Source organism: Pangasianodon hypophthalmus, chromosome 19, assembly GCF_027358585.1.
Source record: "Pangasianodon hypophthalmus isolate fPanHyp1 chromosome 19, fPanHyp1.pri, whole genome shotgun sequence".
Taxonomy (NCBI): Eukaryota; Metazoa; Chordata; class Actinopteri; order Siluriformes; family Pangasiidae; genus Pangasianodon; species Pangasianodon hypophthalmus.
This window is the reverse complement of record NC_069728.1, coordinates 15989277-16003135: the sequence shown is the minus strand read 5'-3', so window position 1 is coordinate 16003135 and position 13859 is coordinate 15989277. Positions and strand designations below refer to the sequence as shown.

The 13859-nt window shown below is 38.1% G+C and overlaps 1 protein-coding gene across 1 annotated transcript in view; it reads right to left on the bottom strand.

Annotated features, from left to right (window-relative positions):
* Positions 1-10120: 10120 nt before the first annotated feature.
* Positions 10121-13859, bottom strand: part of tbc1d32 (TBC1 domain family, member 32) — a 50576-nt gene continuing 46837 nt past the window's right edge. Inside the window, exon 34 of the mRNA XM_034313746.2 lies at positions 10121-11416. Within this exon, the coding sequence (XP_034169637.2) occupies positions 11297-11416 (120 nt within the window). The 3' untranslated portion in view covers positions 10121-11296. The remainder of the gene's footprint in view (positions 11417-13859) is intronic.

The window sequence follows — 13859 nt, the reverse complement described above, 5'->3', positions numbered from 1 at the left end:
TTATAGCTACATTTAAGAGTGAGGACATGTGCAAAACATTAGTTCATGTTTTCACTTACTTTATAAAATCAGAAACATTTTATTGTCTATGAATTGTGCTCACAGGAATAGGTTTTGGTTTGGTGACAGTGTGCAACATTAAACAGTACATCAAAGCATACAGTGCAGCAACAACTACAGATAAACAACATACAAACAGTGCGGCAAGATCACAGTAGACACAAATTATACACTGGACAGACAAAGACAATAGCTATTGCAATAGCAGTTATGATTACACAGAAGCAGGACATGAGACATGAGACACTGTTCCTTTAATGCCAACAACATTTTCTAGTCTATCAAGGAGATCAGTGGTATCAAAAGCTGCATTAAGGTCAAGCAACACAAGCAAGGAGACACAACCCTGATCAGAGGCCAGCAGTAGGTCATTTACCACTTTAACCAGCGCTGTCTCTGTGCTGTGATGAGGCCTAAATCCTGAATGAAACATTTCATGAAGGTTATTCCTATGTAGGTATGAGCATAACTGCTATTCTACAACCTTTTCTAGGATCTTGGAGATAAAGGGGTGGTTTTATATTGGCCTATAGTTGAACAACTGACAGGGGTTGAGGTCAGGTGTTTTAGTCAGGGGGTTGATAACTGCTAGTTTAAAAGATTTAGGAAGAATTGATTATTTTTAGAAAAGGTTTAATTGCTGCAAACCTCTGACACTGGAGACTCCTTCCATAAATGTTAAATACACATCTCCTTACAGAAAATTTCACCATATCAATGATTATACATTTTTCTTTGTTAAAAAAGTGTTTCTAATCAGTTTATTATTAGCCTTTGATTATGTGGAGAGTTTGGTATAAAATTCTCTGTAAATGCGTTAGTATAGAAATGATAACATATTAGATCGAGTACATTAATATAAACCTGTAATTTGCCTTACTGACTTACTGTACTGCTGTCAGGCCTGCTATTTAAAAAAAAAAATAGCGTCAACATTTTCTGACCAATCAGATATTTAGTTAATATCACTACAGCTATGTCTCAAATGCACATTTTGGTGTGTTTTAGTATCATGCAGTCAGCGAAAGGAAGTTAAATGTGCGAAATAACTGAATGTAGTGCACAGCAGAGGGACTTGTAAAAGCACACCTGACAGATATATGGATGCATTATTAATGTACTCAGCTCTCTAAAGCAGGCTGGGAATGTTTCAGGTCACAGGTCCACTTCCAACTGGCCTCCAGAATCTTCTACAGGAGTCGGAGAGTAGCACTTGGTACACAACGCATGGCTGGAGGTGGAATGAAACAGCTTCACCTCAGTGCTATGGTTTAAAACCCCGCTATGATTGCTTTGCTTTAACACTGACCTCAGACATCTGGGTCAGCAGAACAGGCGTAGAGCAAAATTGGCTGTGTGGGTGTAGGCAGTATGTGTGATTGATGCTATGAAGTAAGCTGAGTCTGTTTATCATTGTCGTCATCATTCTCTTAATACAGCAACCTCTCACTGCTATTATAAGCTCTGGGAAATGTATTCATCTTTAACCTACTGGGCTGTGTTCATGATGACGCTAATGAGTATTAGGAGATTTTCCTGATGAATCAGTCGCATGAGGAGACACCCCACTGCTTCCATTAACGGTTAGATGAAAAGACTATAGATTAGTCTCTTAACAAAGTGAGACGAAGAGCCAAACTGCTGCAGTGTCGATTGAAGGATTCACATGAGGAGGTATTGTGTGTTGGATATCACATGAGCAGGAAAATCAAATTTCAAATCATTCAGAAAATATTTCAGAAAGATGAAACATTTCATCTTCTACAATCATTTACAATGATCATGTGAATGGCCATTTGGATTTTGTAAGGAAGACCTTCTGATGTTGACAGTTACAAAGCGCTGACACTGGAGATTCCTTGCAAAAATGCTAAATGCCTCCTTACAGAAAACTTCACATCAACAATATATGTTGTTTTTTTCCCCAGATTTCACTTTTTTCTGCAAGTGCTAAATAAATCTCTGCACATGGATCCTCATTATACAGCATCTCCTGTATTTGTAATATGCAAATTATACAGAAACCTTTCCATTTTCTTACAGCCATATTTAAATGTTGACAGTTAACTAAAGAATAAAACACATGGAGGTATGCTTTTATAAGCAAATAATCAACAATTGGGTGGTGATGTGGGCCAACATGAAGCGTAGTTACTCTTAACACCACAAAGTTGATTATTTTCCTATAGCAAATTGTCCTGAGGAGTTTGATTCCTCTTCTACCACAGCAATTTGTCAATGATTAAAGAATCATATTTTTCAGTTTAGTGTTACATTTATTGTTGTGGTATGTCCACAAAACAAGTTAGTTCTTGTTAAGCACTTACGTTATAGCACCTATTAACAGCCACTCCCTCACCAGCCTCTCTTTTTCTCTCTCTTTTGAGGCTAGTTAAAAAAAAAAGAAAAAAAACCTGAAAACCTAACAGTTATAGCTTTGTCTCTGACAGTTACAAAGTGCAGACACTGGAGACTCCTTCCATAAATGTTAAATAAACATCTCTTCATATAAAACTTTATCATATCAATAACTCAACATGTTTTTCCATCTGTTTATGTGGAGCATCCACCATACAAGTCCCTGTGGCTGCATTGTTACTACAGCAACAATAACGTATCTGAACGACCCTATTGAGAAAAACCTGAGATTTGACTTTTAGTCGGTATTACTGTCAGCACCTTCTGACCAATCAGAATCGGGAATGCCACAGCACTGTTGTTTAAACTGTGATGAGAAAATCCAGGTGTTCAAAATTTTTACAGTTTTAACATCATATCCCCCCCAAAACGATAGCATTTAAATTTAATAATCACATCAAACATTTTCCATGTTTTTTTTTTTTTTAGATCTTCTAGATTAGCATGTAGTAAATACTTTTAAGTACAATTTCTTAGAATGCACTTTGAGTCAGAGCTTCTGCCAGCTCCTGCCCTCCTTCACAAATCCCTACTGGTTAATCATAGTGGAGGTGGGAGGCCAGTTTGAATGTTTTGAAGTTTTTCAAACCCACATATGGTGGCTCAAGGGACCCACTTGAGCCACCATATGTGAGTGATGAACATCTCCAGTGAGCATATGGCCTCACTCATTAGGAATTTATAAGACTCTGTAATGAGCTTTGGCCACATTAGAACAAAGATGCAGGAGGTCTCATGTAACGCTCACTCACACTCACACGCTTCATGAATTAAGATTCTTTGCAAGTGGCAGTGTCCGAAGTGTAATTGGCCTGTCTCGACCCACAGCATGCATGGTGATAAAGCTGTGCATGTGCTCTGTAGGAAAACAATAAAATACACCAATAAAACTGCAGACATCTGCTGTGGACATCACAAAAGTGTTAAGGAGTTCAGAGGGATGGATGGCTTTCTGAGAATCATTGGTGTCATGTAACCATCAAAGCGTTAGACACATATGTAACTACACATATGCCTCAATATGCCTCAATAGGAAGTAGTAACACTTGAGACAACTGGTATAAATGGGCTAGCAAGGCTAGAATAAGAAGGCATAACTATAAGCTTTTATTTTTTGGCATCCACATTAGATTACTTGCTCTTGATATATGTTTTAAAGCTGATTAATTTGTACATTTGTGGAATCGAGCGCAACAACATGAAAGAAAAATACACCGAATGCTATGAAGAAGCGAGGCTGGGGCTGACTGCTTTCTAGCCCAGCCTATCAGTGACAGTGATGTCAGGTGATTACAAGGAGTGAAATGACAAATGACACATAGATTTGATCTCCATTCGAGCTGATATTTTTTAGCCTGCTTTGCTGATACATCCGTCACACGTCATCGCGTGAAAGTGACTGACTTAGACGCATAGGAAATATAGAAATACCACATTAATATCCTTATAGTCGCTCACTCACAAAGCTAATTTCTACGTTTGGTTTAAAAAAAGTTGAACTTCTGGTTTAAAAAGTTGAACTCTTTTCATCTGAACTCTTTTCATTTCACAGCTCTGCTGTGGGAAAAAAATGCCAGCAGCACTTTTTAAAAGCTGCCACTTCCCATAGGATTACACATGCTCTGATGGTTGAGAAAAAAAATGGCCAAGTGTGAAAACAACCTAAGAATATTTAAAAAAATACAAAAAAAAACAAAAAACAGTGAGACAACATGGGAGCCACTACAGAAATAGAGTGGTGGAGCACCAGTCTGGAAGATCACATTACAAATATCTGTATTATGCATCTTGCTTTATGGTTACTGCATAACGTTAATAAAATCCAAATATGGATATGTTAACTAATGTTGGATGACCTCAGTATCCTAAAGACATGACTGATGCACAGACTACTGGGAATTCATGGTAGACCAATACTTTAGTATTTTTGTAGAGTACTACATTTTGGCACACCTGCAAAATTTAGTACTTTATCCAACCTCCTTTTGCCAGCATAAGAGCACTGAGTCTTTTCCTAGAAAGCTTGATATTGAGGAATCTGAGACACTCCTCAATATAGAACTGCTTTGTCTACAGGAAACATTAGAGCTGCACTTACTTCACATAATCCACTAGCTAGTGTATGCTTGATACCTGGCAGAAAAACAACAAACTCCTATTTCAGATTGCACCCGCAGCATTTCCTTGAATACTTCAGGGCTATTCTTGATGAATGGCTGGATGTTCGGCTGTGTGTGTGTGTGTGCGTGTGTCTCCTCTGTATACGAGAGCACTTCAACATGTAGTACCATAGATGATAGTTACCCTGCAATTCACAAGATATGCTATTATTCAATTACATTTTAGTTGTTTAGTGCTTTTGGTAATAGATCTCAGCAACAGTGGATAGCGCAGTTATAAATCATTACAGTATATAGGTGTAGAAGAGTAAAGACAAATATAATGAAGTGTCTTGAGAGGATGTTAGTATGAGCAGACAGTGAATAAGAGTCCTGAAATAAGCAAAGGACAGCCTTTATGAGCACAGGAGCAGTTTTACACTATATGGTCAAACGTTTGGGAATAAACCACCCATATGTGTGGATCCTCCTAAATTCCAGGATAAATCCAGAACAACCCATTCCAGATTGTGGCCCCCTTTGCTGTTATAATAACCTTCACTCTTCTGGGAAGGGTTTCACTACATTTTGGAGTGTGGCTGTGGAGATTTGTGCTTATACATCCACAATAGCATTAGTGAGGTCTAGTGCACTGATCAGTGATCATTATTGCACTGATTTCGGAAGAGGAGGCTTGGGATGCAGTTGGCATTCCAGTTCATCCCAAAGGTGTTCAATGGGGTTGAGGTCAGGCAAATCATGTCTTCATGGACCTTGATTTGTGCACAGGTGCACTGTCATGCAGGAAAATAACAGCATACAAAGCTACAGCATACAAAGACATCCTATATAATTGTGTGCTTCTAATTTTGTAGCAACAGTTAGGGGAAGGAACACATATGGGTGTGATGGTCAGATGTCCACAAACTTTTGGCCATATAGTACAGATACGGATCTACAGTATACAGCTACTACTGATTAAAGACAAAAATATGACTTTGGACATGTACACGGATCCTGAAATTTTAAAAGGCTTTTAAAACCTAAATAATACAACTTGACATTGTGCAAATGTACTACAACATTTAACATACCTGATTCTACTCAACAGTTAATCATGAAGATCTTCACAGGCAAAATTTGGCTTGTTAAAGAGGGAAAAGTACAAAATCTCAGTATCCTGTGCTACCAGGTCTATATGTACTCCAAGTATATTACATACACAATCGCTCCCATATGAGTTGTCTCAATAAAATACTTAAAAAAAATCTTCTTGTCACTGAGTAGTCATTTAAACCCTTTTATGACCAGTGTGTAAATAGTTTTATGGTTGATGTGACCATGAGTACCTGCGTCTCCTCCATCTTTCTTCTTGAAGCACTCGCATTTGTCCTTCACTTCATCGATTTGCCGCAGCTGCCATTTGTGTGTACAGTAACAGTGACATAAAGCCCCACATTCTTCATACCAACCAGAGTACAGTTGAAATTAAATCCTCCAAATGGAACATGTTTCTCATTTACATTGGTCACCACTAAATGCTGATCTTCATCGGTAAAGCTTAGCCAGCAATGATTCTTTGGTGGTCTTTCCACTGCAGATCATCCATTTCCTTACTTTTGGTTGTAAACCACAGATGGGCTGTTTGCATATTGGAATATCATTCGTGTCATGTTTGTCAAAACAGCTGGTGTGCCACATGGCACCGTCCCTTTAAGTTCAGACCCGTAGCACAATGTTATGCCGCAGCTATGTTAAGATGTTCTCCGCTTCTTTTGCATTGGGAATGCCGTTAACCAGTTGTGAAAAAAATTTTCTTCTGCCTAATATACACTTTGATTTCCACAACTTTAAGAAAGCATAAATACATATTTCATCAAAACAACGTGGAAATGTTTTTATATACAGTTCCTCCAGAATGTATTCACCCCCCAGTGATTATTTCTCTTTATGCAACAATAAATTGAAGCATATCAGAATGGGATTTTTTTCCTGCTCCTTTTGATGTGACTCTCTACAGAAATAAAATTAAATGTAGTATTTAGATGTCCTCAGAATTATTTGAAAAAAAAACAAAACAAAACAAAACAAAAAAAAAACAATTGAACAACTGCTTAATTGATAAGTATTCACCCCTCCATGTGAATTATACTTTTGCAGCAATTACAGATTTCTGTTGTCTCATATTTGTCTCTGTGGGCTTTCCACATTTTGAGTTCCTCAATGCAAATTTTCTCCAACTCTGCCACATTAGATGGAGAATGATGGTGATTAGCTAATCTCCAGCTCATGCCACAGATTTTCAGTGGCTGTAAGTCTGAGCTTTGACTCAGCCAAGGTCCAAAAAGCAAACCTTTCTTTTTTCCTGTCACCCTAAATGCAGATATCTTGCTGTTACTGGAACAGTTTCTTCTCAACAATTTGCTTATATTTGGCTCCATCCATGAATCCTGTGATGACGACAAGCTTTCCAGTTCCCCTGCTGAAAAGGAATACTAGGGCATGATGCTACCACCAGCGTGCTTTATCGGACAAATGGTTTTACTCAGGTTTTGGGCTGTATTTGGTTTGTGGCAAATATTATGCTTTGGCTTTAGACTAAATGACTCAACTTTAATCTCATCAGACCAAAAAATCTTCTAAAAGTTCTCAGATTTTCTAAGAAGTGGCTTCCTTCTGGCCACTCTCCCATAGAAGCCAGATCTGTGAAGAGCTGATGGTATTGTTGACATTCTCCTATTTCAGCCAGTGAGCTCTGTAACCCCTTCAGTGTTGTAGTTGGCTCTTGGATACTTCTCTGACAATTTCTCGTCTAGCCAGAGCACTCAGTTTGGTCTGATCATGGTAGTGTCTGGGTTGTGCCATTTCCCCCCCCACTTTGTTATAATGGATCTCGCAGTGCTCCTGAGAAGGTTCAAAGCTTTGCCAATGTTTTAATAACCTTATCCTTCTTTTTTTTCCTCCTAACAACTTCATCTCAAAGCTTCACAGGCAGTTCCTTGGTCCTCATGACAGCAGATCAGACTGATCTGATCAAAGATATTAATTGTTCAAGCAAGATTTAAAATTACTCAAAAAATTGCTCAAGAAAATTAAATACGAGTTTTAAATACTAGATTCCTAAAAGAAAGGGGTGTGAATACTTTCTGGAGGAAGTACTCTACTTTTTAATCTTGCCTAGGCTATCTCCTTGCAAGGAACATGTTGGGTAAGGAGTCAGTCTGTCTGAAGATGTCTAAACCTCGCTAGCTAAATGTGATTTCTTCACACAGTGATTGTCATACTTTGATCAAGTTGTTGGATAGCTACACGCCATAGCGAAATGGATATAAACCTTATCAGTTCAGTTTGTAATCACATGGCAGCAGTCAAAAAATGTCTGCGATGTTTCTGTGCCACAGTCAGAACTTTAAATGTGATTTCCTCCATCTTCTTATTCATTTTTAAAACCAGAATATAAAATGTTAGGACTTTACTTGGCTGAGACACGTGAAAAAGAGAAACATATTTCAGTCCAGAAAAGTCTGTAGTTTGCAGAACTAACTCTCTCTCTCTCTCTCTCTCTCTCTCATATATATATATATATATATAAGAAAATGCCAAAATTTCAGCACGTGAAGGATTTTCCTAAGCCACATATACTGTATGTTATGGTTAATGAGTTGGGGAGAAAAGCCGAGTGCTTTTCTTCTGAATAATGTTCTCTGTCATCAAAGTCAGTCCCTCTGCCCATTCCCAGCATCGTCAGTTCCAGGAAGAATGGAGTTTTCTCCCCTCCATCTGAAAAGGTCTTTCATCCTTGATCTGGTTTCAGCATGACCTTTCCTTATGCCCTGATGAAAACTGGGACTCACACATTCCACTGCTTATTGGCTCTTCCTTTTTGCAGGAACTTATTGCCATCATTTCTATTCTGTATCTCTGTATCATCTCAGTGCCCAAGCAAAAACTTTCATAACATTAAACATACCTTAAAAATGTAACTTTACACTATGATGTGTCATTTATAATAGCTAGTAAATTGCTGTGGTATAAGAGGAGTAAAACACTTTGGGGTGGTAACAGTAACTCCGCTTCAGATCAGGCTGCATCGCACCACCTCATCCTTGATTACTGTCCTATAGAGGCGCGCCCTAAAGTTTTTATTCATTTCTTATCACACGGCAAGAGTTTGGAGGTGGATTACTGATGGGAATAAATCACATATGATACTCACAGATGGCTGAGAGAAGCAGATGAAAAAAGAAGCTGTGCCAGTGAAGTTGTTGTGACATCAGTGAGATACTGGGATTCAGCCGGCAACATTATTCTTTTTTTTTGTGATAATCTGTACAAGTAGCCTTGTATGAATTGTTATGCATTTTTTGATACTGAATGTGCACTGATAACAAGACTAATATAATATCAGGGTTTGATGCATAAAAGCAGCGTGTGGCAATACTTTAGCGCTTTTGCAAAAGGAAAACAAGGCTCTTGATCCTCCCAGAGTCTCAACCGGAGATACACGAATGGAGAGATCCCAATTAGTGTGTAATCATCTTGATTATCACTAATTAGCCATCGTAATTATCTTCTGCCATTGAGGTCTATTAGATGGCCCATCAAACGATAAAGGAAAAACTTGTGGAGCCCATTTTCTGAGCAAAAACAAACACAATTCTCCAGGATGCTGTTAGTCGCTGTTAATCAGATGTAAACAGCATTAATGTGAACAAAGTAAAACAATAGACCGGCTTCAACTGGTCCAAAACCAGAATAATGCTGTACTATTAAAATATACCACTTTAACCTCCAAATGTACATACAAATTAGTGGTTCATAGCTCAGAAGTGGCTGTTACTCTGATGTAAACACTGAAGCAGATTCATTAGAAGAGTCTTCATGTATGTGCTCAGTTTTATATTCAAATAGTGATAGAAATGGGGAGCTTATTTCCAGAGGTGTTGAGAAACACTCAGCTGGATTGTCTTTGGAAATGAAGGATAAAAAAATCTGCTGTTGTCCCTCTTCTTGTGTGCTTGGCCGCATGCTGATGTGGGATTAGAATGGACCGGTAGTTTTCATCCATCCATCTATCCATCCATTCTCTGTACCTCCTATCCTACACAGGGTTACAGGAAGCCTGGAGCCTATCCCAATGGCCTCAGGGCACAAGGTAGGGAACACCCTAGACAGGGTTCCAGCCCAATGGAAGGCACAATCACACACTCCACAGACAATTTGGAAATGTCAATCAGCCTACAATACATGTCGTTGGACTGGGGGAGGAAACTGGAGTAGCTGGAGGAAACCCCTGAAGAACAGGGAGCAAACTCCGCTCACACAGGGTGAAGGCAGGATTCAAACCCCAACCCCAGAGGTACAAGGCAACAGCGCTAACCACTAAGCCACCGTGCCTCCTAGCACTTTTCATCATTTCCGTTTTAGAGGACGTGTGTGTTGGATACGCAAAGGGGTTAGAGGCAGTTAAGAAGTCAAAGGACAAGAATACAAGTTATTAGAATACATAAAAAAGAGGAAAAAAACATCACATTTACATCACATTCAGAGAGGGAAATATATACTGATATAATTTGTTTTTAACAATGTCTCTTTTTGTTACTAGAGATAATGAAGAAACATGTCAAACCAAACATCAAATGTCTCGTTGCTATAAATGGCATTTTTTTGTCTCCTTCATTTTGGGTACATCTATTTAGTACTCTGTGTGCGATCAAACTGTAAATCTTTTAGAGAAGTGCAGCATATGATATGATATGATATGATATGATTAATCTATAATAGAGGAAGGTATAGTGATTTCTATTAAATAAAATTAAATTAAGAACTAAAGAATTAATGAAAGTTCCATAGAGCATAGAAGTGAAAATCTCATTTTGTTAATGAACTTATCATACATAATCATCCATGATCATATATAGCAGTAATGCATGTTTATAATATCTACAGATATTAACCAGTGCCGGACAGCACAGAAATGAGTGCTCCATGCTCTGACACACAGGGCTGAGCTGCTTTTGGTGTAAATTTGGCTTTACGCTCAGGAAATTATTATTTGAAATTCAATACATGAGCTCAACTACATGAAAGAAACCCCAAAGTAGCAAACTAGGTTGGATTTAGCACCCAAGAGGAGATGCACAGCTTTGACTATATCACCTGCAGTGCACCATACAAGCCCAGCCCTCTTGTTAGATACGGTGAGTGCAGAGTGCCTGGTTCATAAAAGCGTCGTTAGATGTGCTTTAGGTGACTGTATCCACTAGAGAGTGATGGATATCACTGAGATGAAAAAGAGGAAATATATTTCTTTGCTATTTAAATATTATAATTATAAGAGAGTCCAGTACCTGTACAGACCATGTTACAAAATTCCAAACTGCACACAAAACCACACACATACAGACATATGAAAAGAAAAAAAAAAAACACTTTGCATTGCCATGGTGCATTTAAAAATTTACATCTGTGAAAATGAGCATTTCTTGAAAATAACATAGGCCTGTAAGCATTCAGGAAAGAAAAAAACCCTAAAACAAAGCTTCAAAACTCAAAAACTAAACTACAGTCAACTCTATTGTTATTTACCCTACAGATTGCATCCGGTTGCCTACCCAAAGTCATCACCAATTCTGCTTAGTCCACGAACTGACCGTCTCTGGAGTGTAGTATTAATTCCTCTCATCGGACATTTCAAATTGATCAAGGTTCTTTTAATACTATGTGCTCTTTAGCAAGCTGTTCCTCATGTCTATGAGCACCATGGACCTGTATCTGCGCTCTAGGCTCTCCATGTACTCCAGGTAATCGCCCACTCTGAAGCCCTCGATGGGATCCTCCTGCGCAGGGAACAAAAGTAAACCTGCTGTCAGTATGTGCGGATTATAACACGGGGTGTATTATATATTATTTGTGAGAATAGCATTGTTAGGCTTATACCTATTATAGAGAAAGCTTTAAGTAAGCTTTACTCTGGTAACACAGCTTAAACAATACGAGTTTTTTTTGTCAATTAATCTTGCATAAATGTCACAATTTTCTAATTCCATACACTGGTACAATTCAAGAAACCAGAAAGGCTTTGATTAAACAGATAGCTTTTGGAGATTATGAGGTTTTCTCTGAAATGGTAACAATTTCCCAATCAAAACAAATCAAAACCAAAGCTTAATGCACAGGAGTAATTCATACATATTTTGCTGTGTATAAGATAATTAGCTGAAATGTAGGAACATTAAATCCATATGCTGATGTGAAAGAAATGAAATGAAAGCCTTCAAACTACTCTCCAAATGACCAAACAACACTACAGTGTATACAAATGAAAGAAAGGACATATAACCCCTTATGGCTTTGGCATGTTGAAGAAAATATAGCTACAGGATAAGCAACTTTTTGGCCACAGCTGCAGACTGCAGTTTGTTTGGCAATGACACACAAATTAGACTAATTACAGCACGAGTCTGCAAAATGCGAGCGAGTAATGAGTTACTCGCTAGGAAAAGAAAAAAATGCGAGCTCAAAGCAAGTGATAAAGAATTTGTTAGTGATGCCTAAAATGAAATCACTTACATTATAATAAAATGGTTGATTTCTTTTTAAACACAGCAAGCAAGCAATGATTCAGCAGATACACACAAACTCCATTAAGGCACCATAGAGATTTGATAAAATTTTGATTTTGGCTATGGACAGACCTGATTATATCAATATGTCAATAATGTGAAAGGCCTGATATATAAAACTTGCAGGGAAAAATAAATGACATTTGCACTAAGTAATATGAAATGTATTTTATTTCTGTTATACCTATTTATTAACTTTAATTGTTGCTGAATGTAGTAATGGCGCTACATACAGTAAATATATTTCTACCTTAGCACTTTCGAATGCTTAATTCTGATTGGTCAGAAGACATGAGTTCATTTTCTAAATCAGCAGCTCTGACAGTAGTTCCAGCTGTAATTCAAACCACAGGTTTATATTAATGCACTTGCTCAAATAGTAATAGCTAGGGTTAGGCATAATCCTATAACAATTATAAGAATTTATAAAAATTAATGGATTTTAAAATTATTATATTCTAAAGTATTCCTTAAGGAGACATTTATTTAACATTTATTTAACAATTATGGAAGGAGTCTCCAGTGTCAGCACTCAGTAACAGTAAGTAGTTGACTGTTTACAGCAGCTCTAACATAAGCGATAACAGGACCTAAACTGTTTTGCAATGTTAAATGCAACTATAAATAGATAAAAGTGTCACTCATTAACTAATAAAAAAATTACTGCAGAGCTATAAGAAGCTTGAATCACTTCAGGATGTGCTGTTATCAGACAAAAATGTACTTTAGGTTGGTAACAGTGAATCCGCTTTATGGCAGGTCACATCCCATCACCCTGTCATTGATTATGTTCCTACAACAGCATGCCCCTAAATGTTTTATTCCTTACTTAAAAGAGCCAGTGATACCAAACTGTTCAAAACTGATCGTGTTCTACTTTCCATTCCACCAATAAATAATTCAGAGCTATGACTTGAACACTCAGCAAACTACCATTCAACCAACCTTATGAGAAATCACTATGGATATAACCCATATTCTGAGCTTACATGTAGAACTGCAACGACAAGCCAAGAATGATTTATCTCTCCCAGTGCACATATAAAACTGTCAGCAGTGGCTGTGTCTAAAATCATACACAGTTGCTTTATGGTTAAGTAATGTCAGTTTAGCTTATGATCACATTCTGCATTTTACTGACTTTACGGAAAACAAGCACCTCAATCCCACAGGTGTAACACACACACACACACACACACACAGATCAGCCATAATATTTAAACCACCTGCCTAATATTGGTCCCCCTTGTGCCACCAAAACAGGACCAATGGAGTCCACAAGACCTCTGAAGGTGTGCTGTGGTATCTGGAACCAAGAAGTTAGCAGCAGATCCTTTAAGTCCTGTAAGTTGCGAGGTGGGGCCTCCACCTCTGGAATCGGACTTGTTTGTCCAGCACATCCCACAGATGCTCGATCTGATTGAAATCTGGGGAATTTGGAGTCCAAGTCAAGACCTTGAACTCTTTGTCATGGTCATCAAGCCATTCCTGAACAATTTTTGCAGTGTGGCAGGGCGTATTATCCTGCTGAAAGAGGCCACTGCCATTAGGGAAGGGTTGTACTTGGTCTGCAGCAATGTTTAGGTAGGTGGTACGTGTCAAAGTAACATCCACATGAATGCCAGGACCCGAAGTTTCCCAGCAGAACATTGCCCAG